The sequence below is a fragment of the Cygnus olor genome, chromosome 9 (genome assembly GCF_009769625.2).
Source record: "Cygnus olor isolate bCygOlo1 chromosome 9, bCygOlo1.pri.v2, whole genome shotgun sequence".
NCBI lineage: Eukaryota > Metazoa > Chordata > Aves > Anseriformes > Anatidae > Cygnus > Cygnus olor.
The window spans coordinates 20,267,382-20,286,414 of NC_049177.1; the positions used below are offsets into that span (position 1 = coordinate 20,267,382).

At 37.3% G+C, this 19,033-nt stretch overlaps 1 protein-coding gene across 8 annotated transcripts in view; it reads right to left on the minus strand.

The window, feature by feature from the left end:
• NAALADL2 (N-acetylated alpha-linked acidic dipeptidase like 2) overlaps positions 1-19,033 on the minus strand; it is a 437,725-nt gene that overhangs the window by 190,458 nt on the left and 228,234 nt on the right. For all 8 annotated transcript variants that reach the window (XM_040567010.1, XM_040567016.1, XM_040567011.1 and 5 more), the window contains one exon: positions 1,715-1,985. In XM_040567010.1, coding sequence (XP_040422944.1) covers positions 1,715-1,985 — 271 coding nt within the window. The remainder of the gene's footprint in view (positions 1-1,714; positions 1,986-19,033) is intronic.

Consider the following 19,033-nt stretch of genomic DNA (forward strand, 5'->3'; position numbering starts at 1 on the left):
TGCTACACCTCATTCAAAGTTTTTCTACCTCCATTACTTTAAATAGTAAAGATTATTGTGTACAATAAAAAGTCAGAAAGGTTAGATTGCTACCAATTTCTCTGTAGACTAAACTAAAAGGCAAATTTCCCTTTTGGGTAAAATTTGATTTAAAGACATTTAGGGTAGACTTTTCAAACAATAAAAGAAAACATCTCTGAGGGTGCTTGGTATCTCAAAAACAGACTGTAAAATTGTGCACAGGGAGCCAACCTTTGGCTCAAATGCAAGCTCCCAAGGTTTTTGTCAAAGCCAAGGTACATCCCTGTTGATAGTACACAGGCAGTGTACGTGGTCATTTCTTCAGAATTTAATCACAGAGAAAAGTGTCCTGAAATATAACTAAAAGTGGTACATGTGTTGCTGGTAATAATGTCAAAGATTCTCCCTAGTACATTCAATTTCCTTTAATCTGATGAATTTGCTAGCAATGCATTTATTTTCATGAAATAAATCTCAAAGGCCACAACTGTACTTTTATCTCATTACAGCTACTCTTATTAGGTTACTGTGAGAAAATATATACTGAGTGATAAATGTGATAAGCTAAACCCATTCATTAGTACTTTTTACTTGCCCATAGAAAAGTTGAATTGTACACAATGCAAGTTAAGACTTACCCTTGCTTACTTCATTTCACTTCTAAATATCAAACCTAAATATGAAGTTATTGTTTTATGGGTTTATTCATTGATAGAGCCCCAGCACAGAGGCTCTAAAGTGATAATGAGCATGAAACTCAATCTGGAAAACAGTGCACAAATCCAGGAGATGGAGAGAAGTCTTTCTCCCAAAGGAAAATGAGAACTCCAGTCCTCCTTGTCTCTGGACTAAATCCTTTGGACTAAAAGGCTTTGATGCTTTCCAGAAGGAGAAGCAGAAGCAGGATGAGAAACTGGAGGATATGAATTTCTACCAGCCCTCAAATTTCTGAACATTCAAATTTCAAAATGATGTTAGTAGTCCATAAAATGGGCTAGTTAACATGATGCAACTTTCACCATTTTTACTCATTTCAAGATTTCCACAACACATTACATTTTATCAATAAATATTATGGGCAAACACTGTCACAAGCAAAAGCAAAGTGAACAAGAGTTGCATTTTACTGCTCAAAATTCAGTAACTGATATGCAATATAAAATATTCTTAAAATAAAGATATTTTGGAAGAGGTACCCTCCAAACTCAAGGCCAACTTTTCCTACATAGTCTTTTAATTTTTTAAGTCATGAAAATGAACTAATAAAGAAAACTAATAAAGAAACTAAGACATAATCACCACTCACACCCCCCTGCATCACTGAAGGTAACGTATAACATTTTAAAAAGGAGAAATACAACAGTACATTTACATTGCAATTCTTATATTTCAGAAATATACATTGAGGTTTATGCTATCTCAGATAGGAAATGTAGATCATGACATAGCTTTCATACTTTCACACCCAAACAATAAGTACCAATTCATCAACTGAGATACTTATTAAAAACAAAAAACATAAACCTAACACCAACATAGGAAGCCTTCAGGTTTGATTATTTTTTAAGTTTGACTTGAGATTTTTACTGGTATTTATCACAGTTAACTTAAGGCTGGTCAATTTGTCACGTTTACTTTGCCAGCCAAGTTCAATGGAAGCTATTTCAACACAAATGACAAACAGTCACATTACCTCAAGTGTTCCTTTGGCAGAGTAAGCTGCATATGAGTACAGGAGGTCTTGGCTATAAAGAGTTTTGGTCCCTCTGTTGCACTGCAGTCCATCAGGATAAAAGCATTCGCCACTGTTTTTCAGAGTTACTGTGTTTGAAGAAGAGCCCGGTAGGTCAAGCAAAACAGAATAATTTACCAGCTGGACATCTTCAAGGCCATGAGAAGTCCATTGACCCAGAATTTTCATTGCAGTGTCTACATCATCTTCTCTAGGGAACTGTAAGAAATCTCTGGGGAACAAACAAGCAAACAGTTTCACGTTAATTTCCCACCAATACACTTACACCTTAACGTGCAGCAGTCTATAATATTATTTGAATGAAACATGGGATTCACGATGGATCATCAAACATGCATTAAAAATAAATCACCCTTCGTTTTCTTTGCAAATAATTTCTTACCATTTACAAGGCAAAAGCAACCACTTTTGGGGAAATGAAAGTATGGAAAAAATGTTTATAGGAAACACACCCAGTTGAAATGTAAAGAATCAGTGGAAATTATCACAACAATTGTTTCAAAATTCATCTGTATGGAGCTGCTCAAGTTTCTGATACCACCAATTTAACCAACAACTGAGCAGAAAAGAATGCTGTCTGAAGTAATATTTCAGGGACTTCAGGGAGGGAGTGGTGTGGAAAATTAGTTATATTATGTTTGGCTTAAAATCATCAAGTAAAGCAAATCTGCTAAGCAGAATGGAACTGTTTCCCCAAATATTGTGTTAGTTGTGGGAAGGTGTTCCTCAGACTTCCTACCTGAGCCAACAGCTTGGCATGCACACATGAGCCTAAAAATTAATTTGGCAGTATTGACCAGATGGGCCAACAGGGCCTTGAGATAGGTTGGTTTGGGTTTATATCGCTACCGGGTTTGTATCACTGTTGGACACCTGCTACCAGATGGATCATAGGACAAAAATGGTGACAGCATGAAAGGGCCACCCTCCTCCCAGCAAGTGCTAGAAGATCCCAGATGTAGAGAGTATTTTACGGATAATTTTAGAGGACTGATGTAAGAAAAGTAGGGCACAAATAAAAAGCAGCATTATTCAAATAAAATGTGCTATCTAAATGCAGTACAAAAACTTAGGGAATATTTGTTAAGTTTCTTGAAGACATTCTATTTTTTAATTTTTTGTTAGATTTGAAGCTCATGGGATTGAGAAACAAAATTAAAGATAATGGTTTCCAAGCACAAATACACTGACACTGCCAGGAAGTCCTGTTCACAAACTTCACTTCACAAAAAGGATGATTTTCAAAACGATATTTAGACGCTTTAGGGTCCTCAAAAAACCCTTAGAACTTTAAAAAGTACCCCAGCCATCCTGCACACACTAAAAGCAATATTTGATAATGCATATTCATTTTAAAACCATTACTGCAGGTGATAAATATCTGAGAATCCCACCAAGCACATGCTTGCATTTATAGACACCCTGTGACACTGAGCCATGAGCTGCAGAAGCCGCAGGCAGGGCAGAGCAGGCTGGCCATGCCAGGGTCTGCACCAGTGCCCCGGAATACACCACCAAGGAACAGTTATGATGGAAAGAAAGCAGAAAGACTCCCCATCTACCCCAACAAAGCCTTAAAAAAAAAAAAGTGAAGTTATAGCATCTGTTACAGCCTACAAAACACTCAAAAAACACTAGTGTGATTGGTGTGCATTATCTGGATTAAATAAAGATTCCAATATACAATGGATTTACAAAACAAATAACAAATGAAAAATACACTATTTAAAGAATTGTGTTGTATCACCGCCTGCATCACAGTAACAAGGTTATCGACGTACAAAGTTCACAGCCTTTACAAGAACCCTGGACTTATGTTACAGACTTCAGAGATCCTGTCAGGAGGAGTAATTGTCAAAGGTTATTCTTGCAGAGTTAACCTTTTTAAATTATCTAAAATAAGTCTTCAAGCAATCTACAGAAAATGGACAAGTTAAACCAATCAGTAGTATATTACAAGTTTCCAATTTCATCTGCTCCCACTAATGTAATGACATAAACTTGGGCACTGCAGAAACACGAAGTTTTTTGATTAACACAATCATTAACAGAACATTCACGTTTCCCACTGGTGATGGAACCATTAATAGGATAAATAACTTCAAGAAACTTATCCCAGGCCAATAAGGTTATGACACATTGCAACAAGAAGGAACCAGTTTCAATAAAAGGAATTAAGCATTAAAAGAAGACAGGGATACAATAACCAAGCTACTCCCTCAGTAATAGAAGTTACTTTCTACTTTGTAATTAAGTAAGCCTGTCTTTGAAGCTTTTGCGACAACAGAACTGATTAAGTTGAAGAAATGAGCACACTAACTGTTCACTCCATAATTTCTTTATAGGATGTTAAAATCAAATTGCAAATCACAAGCAAACATTTTATTAAAATAAATCAGCACATATAAAACTACTTTGATAAATCTTACAAGCAACACAATACCGAGGGTTGTTGTTTTACAGATTTCCTACAATGACTGTCCTGCACTTACCCTTGATATAATTCTGCTGACTTCATGGACTTAAAATCCAAGGTAAATTTAACCCATTATTTTTATTACATTCTAGCTGGACAACAAATGCAATGTAAAAACAGTACTTCCTAAGACAGACCAAATTTAGAATAGCATCAAGTTTGTCTGCCAGTCCATCTTGGCTGTTAAAAAAAAAAAGCACAACACTTCACACACACTTCATAGTCACTCTCTACATCGTGTCCCATAACTTACTTAAAACTGCCGGAGCATTAAGATTCATAGCAGTAAGACTTAAGCAGTCGAAACAGGCCCTGAGGACAATTATGCCTCTCACTTCTGCAAGCATATCAGTAGGAATCAATAGCAACGTGATTGCCAATTTCCATTTACAGTATGACCTTTAATAACGTCAGCCAAATTTTTGTATTCCCGCACATTAAAACAACCCTTTATTCAGCTATGTGTCTAGCTTCAGTCAATGGGAATAACCGCAAAGTTAATGGTCGGATCTCAGTTACTGTAAATCTGCATAATTTATTGAAGCAGAGCCACCAAGGATGTAAGAATTGGTCTCAAGTTAGAATCAATGTTAATAACAATAACCATCAGAATAATACTGTGTATTTATCTGATGTTCTCCAAGGGATTTCTACGAGTTATTTTCTTTTACTTTCTAATACATATCAGATTTAGATAAGATATTGAACTAACAGATCAAAACGGACCATAAAATTGTTTTCATGCATGTTTTGCTCCATCTCAGGTACGCTTGGTTTCTGAACTGAAAAAAAAAAAAAGAATTGCACTCAACTCTGAAAGCATATACCATTTTACTTCAGATAAAGTTTTCCCACTTTGATATGCTGAAAAGATCAAGAAAATGTTTCTGAAGACACAAGCTTCGACTTCCAATTAACAAGATTATTTTACTGCCTGATCGGTTGAATGTCCTGGTGAGTTAAGACAAGCAGACCAGTACTGCTGAAGGTTCAAAGCTCTGAAGCTCCAGGAATAATTTGAAATAAGCTGAAGATACATCTGTAATGAATCCATTCTTTATGCAGCCTCTGCAGTTTCAGAAGACCAATATTTAACAGATGATTAAAAAAGATAAATGAGCACATACACGCACAAAACACAGAAATTTCATTTTAAAATTGGTAAACACGGCAAACATGGAGCTGAGCAAACAAACCAGCTGCTTGCTGCTTCTGATACACTGGGACACTGCAAAACACCATTCAAAAGGTACTGACAAATCACAACAGGTCACTGTAAGAATCAAAAGATGGATCAATTTAACAGTATCATAATTCCTTATCAATTCTATTAATTTTAAATTTAGATTTAATTTTAAAAATCTCCAGGGAGAAAAATTTCCCTGATATATGAAAAACTCCTATATTAAATGTTGCCTTTTTTTTCTTTAAGGATTTAATGTCTATACTGATATCTGCCTACATTTGCTGGCCTATTAAAAGGACAACTTTGAGTTCCACTTTTGCAGTTAGAAGTGTATCCAATTTTTATTTTCACAATTTTTAACTGTTAATTTTTACCTTTCTTTTTTCTTCCCTTTCCATTTCACTGAAATTGGGGTTTAAGTAAGAAAGAGAACAAATATAATTTTGGAGTTTTTATGTGCCAGATTTTCAGCTGGGTAGCTGTTTTTAAAGTTTGGGGGTCACAACGAATTCACTAGAAAAGATTTTTCGCAAACGATGTCAGATCAAAGTGTTATCTTGGCTAATATGTTGTTTACAACAGTAACTGGTGGCAGATGATCAAAATGAATGCAAGAAACACATCATATGGGGTTATTATATTTATAGGTTTCCATGCATATGTCTTTTTTTCCTACCTGCAAACGTGTCCAGGCTGAGCTTTAAAAATGTGTACATACGCTGAGTACATATTTTCATATTTTCTTGTAGTTTCATCCCACTACAAGCAGAGATATTGCTGCTTCAGAAGTGCTGGACGTGCGCACAGCACTCGCATGGACCAAATGCTCAGCATATGCACAAGCATTTTTCCCAGTTGCTGATACAGTATCTGTTTGCATCCATCACATTTACTGTGTGTAGACACAGCGACCCAAATGTTTCCAGGAAATACCACCTGCCCAAGCTACATCTGCCTGCATTTTAATTGCATGTTCCTGTTAATTAGGGTGCTCAACTGGCCCATCTCCAGCCTGCCCGATCGCATTTCCCATGGTCCGGACTGACTGCCACAAATCTGCTGATTCCAAAAGAAAAATTCCAAGTACAAGAGAGGAAAAATATTTATCAGCATGTTAAGTTATTTAAGAGAAACATTCTCATGGTGTAAGCAGCTGACTGCATGCAGCTTGGCGCAGAGGGGATGCAGTTGTCTGAAGGTACCAAGGACCACGGCGGGATCTTGAGGGGACCTTACAAGGCCTCCAGCAGCTGCTGGAGCAGTCCCATGACACGTCCTCTGTCACATCTGCCATCACTCTACATTCTGCACACTCTAGGCATAGATTTCACACTGATATTGACATTATTTTTGTGGTAGTCATTGATCACAAGAAATGTGGTGCTGCGTTCTTTCATGTCCCACCATGGGGTCTGCAGTGACCATGGGGACACCACTTCCTAAATCATACACATACAAGGTGATGCCGGCCTAGAGCATGAGCGCAATGCAAAGCTATGGCTAAACATAACATTTGGACACTAGATAGAGCCACTACGTGACAAGATGCTGCTTCTTACGTACGCCTGTTTTTTGGCTGGGTAGATAAGCCACTGCAGCAGCCTCTGCAGGCAGGACCTACCACCCCTAAGTCCCTCCCTGTAACCTGTTCTGCCTGATAAACCTACACACAGCTCGTCTGGATACAGTGACAAATGCATGCTCTGTCCTAGTAAAAGGACAGCTAAAAGCACGTTCAGTCTTAGGTAGCCAAGTATCACATCTGACATCAAGCACTTCCTGATCTGCACCAGCGTGTCTATGGACACTACATAGTACCTACCATAGAGGTGCTACATGCTACTGGCATGAAGCAGTATTTTAACGACAGTTCACTCTCCACAGAATAAATGTAAGTCATAAACCCATAAAAATACATAACATGAGACAATAGAATACCAGTTCTAGATTTGGTAATACAGTTCTATAGCAGAAAAAGTGGTTTTTATTTATTTCTCCATTTACTTTAACATCATGTGCACTATGGCTTTTGCATATTTCCAAAGAAAGGGGGATTTGCATCATCTATTTAGAATATGATACTATAAGCAGGCACAAAAGTACTTTTCAACAAAACTTCATAGCCTTTTTGTCCTATCTTTAGGTCCACCTCACTATTAAACTTTCACAGGTGTACCCAAGCTTATGTACCCTCTCCTATCATGGTATAATTACATGCACAACGGTTGCAGGTCAAACCTCTCATTTTTCTGCCGAATTCTTTGTCATGGGATTGAAGACACTCAAATCTCAGCCCCTGCTGGCTTCCAAACGTGGCTATTTTGTACATTGTTTTGTTCACTGCGGGACTACTAAGCATATTGCTACTCCCTGCTGCAACAGACAGTCAAATCCCTTTTATATGTTTTAAATAAAAGTAATGGAGATAGTTCAAACCTCACTTGCCAACATCAGTATGCAAGCCAAACTTGCATTCAAGGCAGGTGGTGAAAGGCATTGAAAAATGACCAATTCTTTCATTCTGTATTTCAAAATTTTATTGCAAAACAAGCAATTCATTGTTCCTGTACACTAAACATTGCGAAGTCATAAATTGACCATAGGTGAGCTTTCCAAAGTTTTCTAAGAGATTTGGCTGTCATTTATACGAACATCTAGCCAGCATCCAAATCTTTGAAATGCTTCAGAAGATAAGAATGCCAATACTAGCTCCAGTAAATGCCCATCAAATGATTGCCCAGAAAAAAAAAAAAAAGCAAAAACAGGGCAAGCACATACAAAATCTCCCTACTACTCTTCTAGGCTATTTTAAGCTTAGAAAACTTTTGAATAATCTATAGCTCTGAACACCTGTGACTTCTTCGAGAGTATTCACCTTAATTTTCAGCAATAATATGCCATTTTAAGCTAAACATTTTCTTCTCATACCTACCTATTTGTTTAATAAACAGCAATTCTTTTATTGTGGAATCTTTCATTGTGGAAATAAATGCCAGTGGCAATACCCAATGCCTCACTGATTCCAGCATCAGACAAACAGTGTAACAGTACTTTAAAATATTTTTCATGTACAAAATCACATTTTAATGGTCTATTAATGGAAAACTATCAATTGCATCCTTTTATTGACAGAGAAAGAAAATTGGTGAGAGCTGTTATTGAACAATGCAAGTACACAGGGTAAAGTCACCATATGACTTAGGAGTTTATCTAATTAGTTAAACTCTGCTGCAGAGCATGCGGCCAGATCCACCAACAAATCAACAACTGACATTTGTGGAAATCACCCCACTGAATGCAAGGCTTCCAAATTTTGAAAACTAAGTATCTGCCAACAAGAACACCATCTGCAAATACATTACGTTAAAAAAAACCAAAACACTAAGTACATGCTCACCATGTAAAAACCATGCAAGTTTATATCTACTTGGAACTTGAATAATTTTACTCTTACTTTTGGTAATTCCTCACAGTAGTGGTCATAATTTCAAAGGAAACTGTAGGCATAAGTTGCATACCAGTGCAAGAAAGGCTTTTGTTTTATTCTCCTGTATAGTCTTTTACAGTAATGGAGCTAATATTCTCAGTATTTCATTAATCATCAGTATCAGCAAATGCCAATTACAAAAATCTCTTATTTAGAGTCTAAAAGATACTGCATGTGTACACTAGTGTTTGAGTGCAGAAATTGCTGGGCAAAGAACTGAAGCGTTTACTTAATTCACATTCTTTACAAGTCAGCCCAAAAGATTTGAACATATGCAAAATGTGTTATCTGGGTTATAAATTTGATAGAATCTGTTCTGAATACATCAATTAAAAAAAAAAAAAGACCACCTTCATACTAGCTTTATTTGCAGTACAGAAAATGGATGGCAAATGATCAGTGTTACTTCATTACTTTACAAATGAGTTGGTTTATTAACAGAGCTCCTCAAAATACAGTAAAGTGCATTGACCAGAGTGAAGGTTGTTTAATTGAGCTCATTTTACTATAGTAGCAATGGACTATGGGCATGAGCAATCAGCTAAAGTTCTGCTGCCATGCAGTAACATAAGAAATTATCAATTTTTGATCACTTGTAATGATGTATGCAAAATCTGAAAGGCAGCTGACTTTGATATTAAGCCAGATGCTTAAGAATTGAAAAACACAAACCTGTTAAAATTTTTGAAAATGCAAATCACTCACGGGCAAACAGGTAGGCAATTACAGAAGTAGACCTAGAAACCAGATTGCCTGATTCACACTTGAGGGTTCCAGTTATAGAAGTATCTTACACTTTATTTAAAATCAACCTTAATCTTTTTTTTTTTTTTTTTTTTTTTTTTTAAAATCACTCATTTACATGACACACCTTGCTTAATTAACTAGCATGGAGGCAGATGTGAATGTCATTTAGCATTTCTCCCCTATCATTCTGGAGACACACTAAAAAAAGGATGGTGATCATTATCCATTTTCAGAATAGTTATTGAACCACAGAAACCTTAATCTGGAGAGTGACAGCTCCAGACCCTCGGAATAGGCCATTATTCAAAATCCCAAAGACCGTTAATGCCAGATGCCAAAGAAGGAGAGGGAAGTTACCTTTTAAATCGCATACTTCAGCATAAAAGAAGTCATTGCCATGATTCACTGTTCCTCATGTTTACAGGAGGGTTTAGGTGAAAGGCTCTCCTTTTAGGAAAGCAAGTAAATCTTGCCTTTTCCTAATATTGAACCCTCCGTCTTCAAATGCTTACCACAAAGAGAACTGATCCACTCCTTTGTATATTTATTGTTTTTAATACAGCAAATTGTTTTCTACAAATGAAATGACAATATTTTTAAGTATATGCAGAATGGAGATACATAGACAAGAAACCTCTTTGCTTCACTAAACAATCCTGTTTACAAGATCTCTCAAAATAATGCCATTTTCTTTCAAGATCAATAAGATCAGCACCACTGTCTTTTTCCTATTAACTTCCATAATTGTTAATTTTCAGACAAAAAAAGACTATCATATATGGGGTGAGAGGAAACATCACAATTTATAACTTCATCTAATTTTATCTGAAGTATTTTAAATAAACTTATACTACATCATAAAATACAACAGTTTTCTGTATGCCTTAACCTAAACCTTTACTTCAGGCATATAAGGATATCTTAGCCTCTCTTTTAAAGATAGCAAAGGGAATATAATTTTATTTGAAATTTATAGGTCTAGTCGTTTTACAGAGGGATTTACTACTCTTCTCCTAATGCAACAGGAGATCCAGGCCCAAAGCTCTGAACAATAGTGCCCTGCATCTTCCAATGGGCTACGATGCATAAGCATAAGGCTACAGCTGAATGACAGCAAAAAAATAAGTCCCCCACCTTGAAAGCGTTGCATATAACCATGTTTTCACAGGCCGAGCATTGACCCAGCAAAACTTCACTATGATATAATCTTCTCTTCTTCACAGACCACAGGAAATATGCCAGTGTCTCAATAAAATGGGGCCAGCTGCATAATCAAGCCCCAGTGATGTATTTTACTGTCTGAGACAATTACGTTTACTCATGGCAAAAGACAAATTCTATATGGATGTGAATAGGAATGGATGTTTCACTAATGCTTTTTTATAAAGAAAACCTATTGATCAAAAAACTTGAAACCTTGCTTTTTATATAGAGAATCTGCTGATCAAAAAAATCTCAATACTACCCAACTGGCAGTATTTTATTCCTTTCATTTCCCAATTATTAGGTTATACCACAAACTGAAAAGCAATTAGATTGAACACTGGGTGTTATTCTGACAGCACTGGACATCTTTATTTAAACTGTATGATTCAATTTTTAAATAAAATCCCATTTCTCAAAGGATACTAAGGAATTAAAAGAGCATCCTAACCTGAAATCCTAGTAAAACTTAGCAATGCTTAGAAAAGCCACCCATTATTTAAAGATTTACAATGATTTGGAATTAGATAAATCCCCAAATAAATGTTTAATTTTTAAAACTAAAAAGAAGGTGAAAGCTTCATTTTATCTGATGAATCTCAAAAAGTTAACCCTACATACAGGAAAGCCTCAGCCAACCAGAAGGAAGTGCCATGTAACCTTTCTGTTACCAGCTTCATTTTCTTATCTCTGTGTGTTAATTTACCAGTGCAATTCTATTGGAACTGGAGAAATTTCTAGCTGAAATTTCTAACTGTGTTAGCTTAGACATTTTATGGAAACATTTACAAGTCCAGTCAGGTGTATTAGTTAAAATGAAAACTGCAGATAAAAAAAATAGGAGAAAGGGCACAATACCAGTTTTATATATTTATGTAAGAAAAATGTTATCATGAATGTCATATCACATGGCTTAGTTCTGATAATCACCATCTCACCAGCCAAACTGCATTTCAGCTGAATTTGTTTTACCTTAAAATACTTACATCTTTGAACTCACCCTTCCGTTCCAATATACAACTGAGGAAATCAACACTGATAACCAGAACATTGTTCTGAAGTTATATAAATAATATAATCTGCTATACCGCAGATCAAATTGCTTGTGGATATACAAAAAGCTCTCTCCAAAGGAACAAGCATAAAATCTTAAAAAGACAGGCTTGGAAGAGACCACAGGAGATCATTTGGTTCAAGGCAGGCTCAGCTCACCCTGCTGTCCCTGCAGGCAGATGCTTTACTGCCCTGTTCCAAGTACAGAGTCCCTGTCCGTCCTAAGTAATCCCACTACTTCTTGCTATCCTGCTACATTTGAGCACATGGTATATCCTCCCTTCCACCACTGATGTTGAGAATAGACTAATCTCTTCTTTTTTGCAATTTTTTTTTTCCTTCCAGACCTAAAGATTGCTCCTATGGCCTTCCCTCATCTCATCTTTTCTTAGGCCAAAACATCCTCAAGTCTTTTCATCCATTTCTCAGAGTCCCCACCCCTGAAATCTAATGGCTTTCCTGGTCTCCTGGTCTGCTTCCATCCTCCTGAAATTCAGTTCCACAAAATGGACCCTGCAAATATGTCACATGCATTTAAAATGAATAATTAGCATCTAATTACTGTTTGCCTTCATGGAAGTCAATTATTATTCCTCCACTGTCCTTTATTCTGATTTCACTCATATAGCTCTCCAGTGAGTTCACATAATCCTTCAGCTTTGTTGACCTCAAACTTCAAAAAGGCCTTCCTTTTTCATTACTCATTTACTTTAAGAAAGAATGGTCCTGAGCATGTCGTTATATACTGTAGAAAATAGGTCAGATTTTCAAAGTTTGGGAAACCTACTGTTAGGACTGGATTTTTTTTTTCACCCCCAAAAAATCAGCTCCCATATAAATAACTAAGCTTAATTGCAAGAGATATGAAGTTGTTGAAGCCTGCCTCACACCATATTTATCATACGTCAGTATGTGCAGACAGCAACCTGGCCAGAACTCTGAGGAAGCTCTGCCTGTGTACTTTCACTGAAGCGAGTCCTCCCAAAGCATCAAATATACTCCCAAAAGTGCATTGCCTCACAATGCCTATGTGTATATGGCAAAACGCTGGCGCAACCATGTAGAGTCTTCTAAAACAAGTCACAAGGAACCCTCTCCTCCCCTCTGCCATTTTCTGTTTCTAGACTTTTGGCATACAACATCTCTTCTTTTCCCTTTGCAATCCCCAAAGGGTAACTCATTCCGCAAAGCAACCTATTCACCAATATTTTCTTTCCTGTTCTAGATTTCTCTCAGAATCCTGGCCCTTCTTTAGCTGAAAATGAAATTAGAAAGTGCAGTATCTCGTGGACAGTAGGCGGTGTTTTCATGGAGTAACGCTTAGATGGTCTAATTCATTTTCAGCATCTCTTCTGTTCCAACTAAAATTTCAAAGCCAATTTTGAGTGAAAAAAAGCACAAATAAAAGACAAAAAGAACAGCAATATGCAGATGTTCAGGAATTAGAATCAAGGCTGAAAAATGCCCCCTAGTATTCTGCGCGCTTTAATGTGCAATCACCTGAATTGCTTACTGCCAGTACAAATGGGCTATTGTAGGATGGCAACGCTTAAACCTGAAGGCCAGAGGGGGGTGGCTGTTGCTAGGCAGTAAAGAGGAAAGTGCTCCATTCCAAAGCTGCAGCATCAATTAAATCTTTGGGAAAAAAATACAAAGCAGAATCATTACATATCAATGGTAAATTTCAGTATATTTTCTTGTCTCTCTCCCCACAAAGATATTATGACTCCAAGTCTTAGCTTACCCTTAACGTGGTATTAAATAAGCTACGTACAGACATGAGGACACAAACAAGCGTTCGAAATTCAGCATAAGTGCAGGTTCTCACCGGGTATGCATGTACTGAGCATGGTCACGTAGACACACTGCAGAAAGTAAAAATGTTGGCATGGTCATCTGGTATTGCTTCTTACATCTGCTATGAAGATCATCAACTGTCTCCTAGGTGGAGGAACTCTGGGAGGCAGAGGCTCTAATTGTTATTAACAGGACTAACACGCATTCTCAGTAACAAACTACCTATATTGACTATGCAACCACAGCATTTCATCCCAAGTTTCTTAAGAACCTGTGACATTAACATATAAATCACATACTCAGCTCTTTTACTGTTCTTTGTTAGATTTTTCAAGGGTCTCTCCCCCCCATCCTCCCCTTCCCACTACAAACCGTACTTGAGCAACCTAAGCCTTGGGTGACTTCACCTCTACCACATTTCACCCCTGCAGTGTCTCCTGCCAACTCCAGCCCACTACTCCAACATAATGTGTCACTTTACGTACCAAGCAGACAGAATCAGCAAATAATAAGACGTCTTTGAGCCTTGGGACTGAAGAAACGCCTGGTGTAACAAGCAGATCTTGAGTGGAGAAAGAAAGGACAAATTCGATCTGATAAGGGAACTGACCCCACATCTCCCCAGCCAGCCCTTGTCCTGCATATCACAAGAGAAAGCACTTAGAGGAAATACCCCAGAAACATGGGCTTAAAACAATAATTTACTGACGATATTCAGCTGAGGAGTCAGGAGAGGAATAGCCTAGAAAAGTGTTTTGTCACCCTGTACACAGGTTTTAAAATTTTAGATAAGCGTTACCACCTGAGATGACTTGGCATTCTGTGTCCACAAGTTTGCCCTCTGGGCTAACAAATGCACAAATGCTTATAAAAATGGATGAAATCTTTTAGCACCACTATAATTAGCTTCTAAATTTTATTTTAAAATATTACTCATATGTTTCATGACTAATATGCCACCACTCTTTTGAAGGGGCAAAAGAGCAGGTTGATTTTGGTTGTTGTTTTTTTTTTTTTTTTTAAAAAAATCATTATGAGATGATTTTGTTTAAGTCTGTTATCCAGAGGCAGATTTTAACATTTACAGAGTTAAGAAACAGGAAGTGAGAATAATCTTGCTCTGCATTATCTCATCTTCTGTTCACCTTGGCCACAATATTAGAATATGCAGCTTAATGACACATTTATATGAAGACAATAATAGCTTTATAGCTTACTATGCTACGTTGCTAGGATGCACTTCTTAAATCATCAACAAAATTACTCTCTCCAGCTATATATTTAGTGTACCTATCAGCAACTGGGAAAACTGAATTAATCAAATTATCCACAGCCAAGACTTTTTTTTTAAATGGATGGTTAACATTAGAATCCCAGATCCATATTTAGACATATAAACAAATAAAATCTGGAATATTAAATGATGAGCACTGAAAATTAGTTTACATACGCAGGAGCTTTGTTAAAGAGTTAAGAATCTGGTTCAGAAGCTTATTTCCTCCTTGGTTATAAAACCTTCTCGTGGAAGACTGACAAGTCAGCAGCATCAGTTGTTTCTGAGGACAAGACATCTCATAGGGAATGGCACCTGAATGTTTTTTTTTTTTTTTTCCCTCTTCCACCTGCTCAGGCCTGAGCCCTAGTCCCAAGGGACTATCAAATGTTCTGCCTTTAAATACACCACCTTATCAGTAATCTCAATTCACCCCGTAAATTCACATGGCTCTCCAGCTGCAGCTGTTTCAGCTAAAGGGATTACCATCAGTGTCCCAAGCCCTCCCTGACTCCTTTGCCCTCCATCTGAAAATCACTGTTTATTCAGCTCTGCTGATGGAATGAACAAACTGACCTCAATCAAAGTGAGCTCAGTTTATTTACACATTTTAAATATTACATATTTGTTAGTCCAAGCTCATCAACTAGCTACCAAAATATTTTTCTGTAGGAAGCCCTGTCCCTAAGAGTAATGATAGTCTCTTGATAAGCCACCATCCAACACAAGCCCACTCCCAGCGCTTTTCTTGCATCCATAGTAAGCACTGGCTGTTCTGTTTCCTGAAATGAGGTCACCACATCAACATTTTTTAGCCAAATGGGCCATACCTCTTTAAAGGCTTGCTATTATAAAGGTAGAATAAACTGCACTACTCCAGCAACCAAGTTAAAGACTACCTAAGTAGCCAAAAGATGACATGAGAAGACCAAGTGGTATCTACTTAATGACTTACGCCATCTCCTGCAACTAAAGCAGCTTTCAAGAACCCACACATGCTTTCACAATAAAGATACACCTGCATTGCTGAACAAATAGAAGAAAGCAGTTAAAGAAATTCAAAGGAACATTGTTGCTATTATGAATATGAGTTCATATTTCCAGAACAATGATGCATGAAATAATTCTTGTTAATATACACGTTTCCACATGCTGCTGAATTAAGGATAAAGCCCCAAACAGATAAACTGTAAGCAAAATATAACTATTTTTGTTCCTGTGAACTAGCAAGTCTCTTACATAGATCATAAACATGCAATTTTGAAGCCAATTTAAAATCTTTTTTTTGTTGTTCAAGAGTCAGAGAAGTATATACAAATACATAAACATATAGGCATGAATGGGAAGACACACACATATAAGTGTGTGTACACGCAGCACGAGCTGTACTGGAAGAACCCTTACAACTGCTTAATCTGCATCTGTTATTTTCCAATTTAGAGCTGACTGCAGGAACACCACCAGAGTTCACTGCAACTCCTGATGACAGCGAACAAACAAGATGTTTAGAACACAACCTGCTTTCTCTACCCCCGGACGCGTCTAACTACAGTTGAACTTGTCTCCGGCTAGATGAAGCATGAAACCCAGAAGACACAGCTACAACGGGCTGCTCCTTCCACCGGGCAGCTGTCTGCACTCAGTGTCATTCACCTGGGAGAAAGCCTGGGAGAAAGCCTCGCAACAGCTTCCAGCTGCTGTTAGCTCCCATATTACAGAGGGGAAAAACACACATTAGGCTGGCCTGCTGGGTAAACATATTCACCTGTTTCTCCAGGCTTCTTTGTGAAATGCCACTTTAAGTCTGCAGGGTCACAGCTGTCAAAGATGTATGAAGATGGGAATAGTCGTTTTGTTATTAACTAAAAAGTTTAAGTAAACAAAAGCATCACCTGTTTCTCTCATTCCCGAAGATTCTTCTTCCTTGAATATTTAGATTTTAACACACTGAAGACCTATATTATCCAAGACCCTAGGAAACTGCTGAGTCTAGTGATGATATTTAAATTATGGCTCTTTTGTATCTTCTGGAGATAAGACAATTACAGAGACATTTTCAGAGCCACTAAAAATCTACTACCCAGCAGGGTGAAAAGTTAAATGCAAGTGAAAAAAACCATACAAACTTTATATTTGTTGGTTCTACAACCTGACAAAGACGCCTCTGTTACAAAATTCTATCAAATGCCAACACTTACGGACAGCACTATTTGCAGTATGCTTCAAAAATCTTCTAATGCTGAAAACAACTGTAATTTGCTCTGGCATTACTCCTATGAAGTGCTCAATTCAGAGACCTGTTTCTGTCGGCAAATACATGTGTGAACCTTCATTGTACAAAGCTACTTTGAGCAACCAAACCAGTATTTTCCCCACTCTCCATAAACGCTTGGACCAATAATGTACAAAATCTTTTCTTATAGTAGCCCCCTTCAGTAGACTACCACATAAGCTGTTATGCATCTTCCCTATATAACTGAGAACACAGAAATGATACACCTGACATCATAGAAGTCACTTATATAAAGAGCTTTAAAAAAAATCCGAAACAGACGGTTAGATGAACATAATCTGATTACCTACCTCCAGGAAAGTATTTCCAATTATTATAGCTTGGATTATCAAATAATTCCTGCTAAGCATAGCATTAGAAACATTATTAAAATTAATGACTGCAGTTTTCAGCTGATGAATGCGTAATAAATATGACATCACATAAATGATCATAAGGAAGCAATATGTAATTAGTTACTTTTGAAGGTAGGAGACAATCAATGAAACATGAGTTTTAATATTGCAATTTTGTCTCCTAACCCAGGCACTCACAGGAAAAAATGATAACTGAAAAATTTAGAGCGTTTGGGGGCCCTTCTTGACTGTAGCAAACAAACATGCTAGAATATATCTTGCACCTACCCCCAAAAGTTCTATTCGGCAATAAACTATCAGCAGAAATTTTACAGAATACATTTACTATTTAATGAACAAAGCAAGGACTACCTGAAATTATATAACCGGTTCACAACAAATCATTCCCCCCAGCTTTATTCTTGAATTCCTATAGAAAAACCTACAGCAACAGATAAAAGATTTCTGGCCATGCAAATATATTTCCCATTCATCTCAAACCTTAGCTTCTGGAGTACTGTGATGATATCAGATTTTCAGCTTTTATTAAAAAATATTTTACCTTTTAGTATTATGAAGGAGAACATGACTGATTGACCCAAGAACACTCGGCAGTCAGCTAACAAATTAAAAACGCACTCCTATTTTAATATAATTACTTTTATTGCTTAAGTAAGTGACAATAGAAGATGAATCATTTTGCCACGTGGTATTGGCAATTCTGCTTTATGTGATATGAAAATAAATTAAGACAGAGAAACAGTCACACAGAAGGTCAGTGGCCACACAACCTCATAGTGCTTCTCTGACGTGATGCTCTGCAAGCTGCAGCAGCATGACCCAGCCAAGGACGGGAGGTTTGGGGCCACCTCTGCAGGGACCAGGCAGAAACAATTCCCTGCCAGCCCACTCTGCTGCCCGCAGGGTCCCTTCCTTGCAGGAGCACGGTGGCAGCTCGGAGGGTCCTGAAAGCACAGATGCACTAGATGATGTTCAATACATTCTGTTTTGGGCACTGCCAACAGCCACGCTCCTCTAGACCAAGCATGAGATCACAATTACCATAAATAAAAGGAGTATGGGAAATAGAAATACCCTACACGTCATGCTCGCTGGATAGCTGCTGCATGCCACACCACAGGATCTATATTTCTGAAAAGAGATGGAGAAAAACAAATGGATCCAGAGTATTATGAACACTGAGCCACAAACCACTTTGATTTAAACTGATGAGGGGAAAAGGACATAACCAGATATGTTTAAGCCCTACTTGCTTGCTGTAATATAAAGAAAACTATTCTAAGCAACAAGAAGCCTATTCTGGAAAAACCTCAGGCTAACAATTTAATTTCTGACTACAGAGATATTGCCTTGTTAAATCAACAGTCAGTGAAAGGCTTTTACTTCTT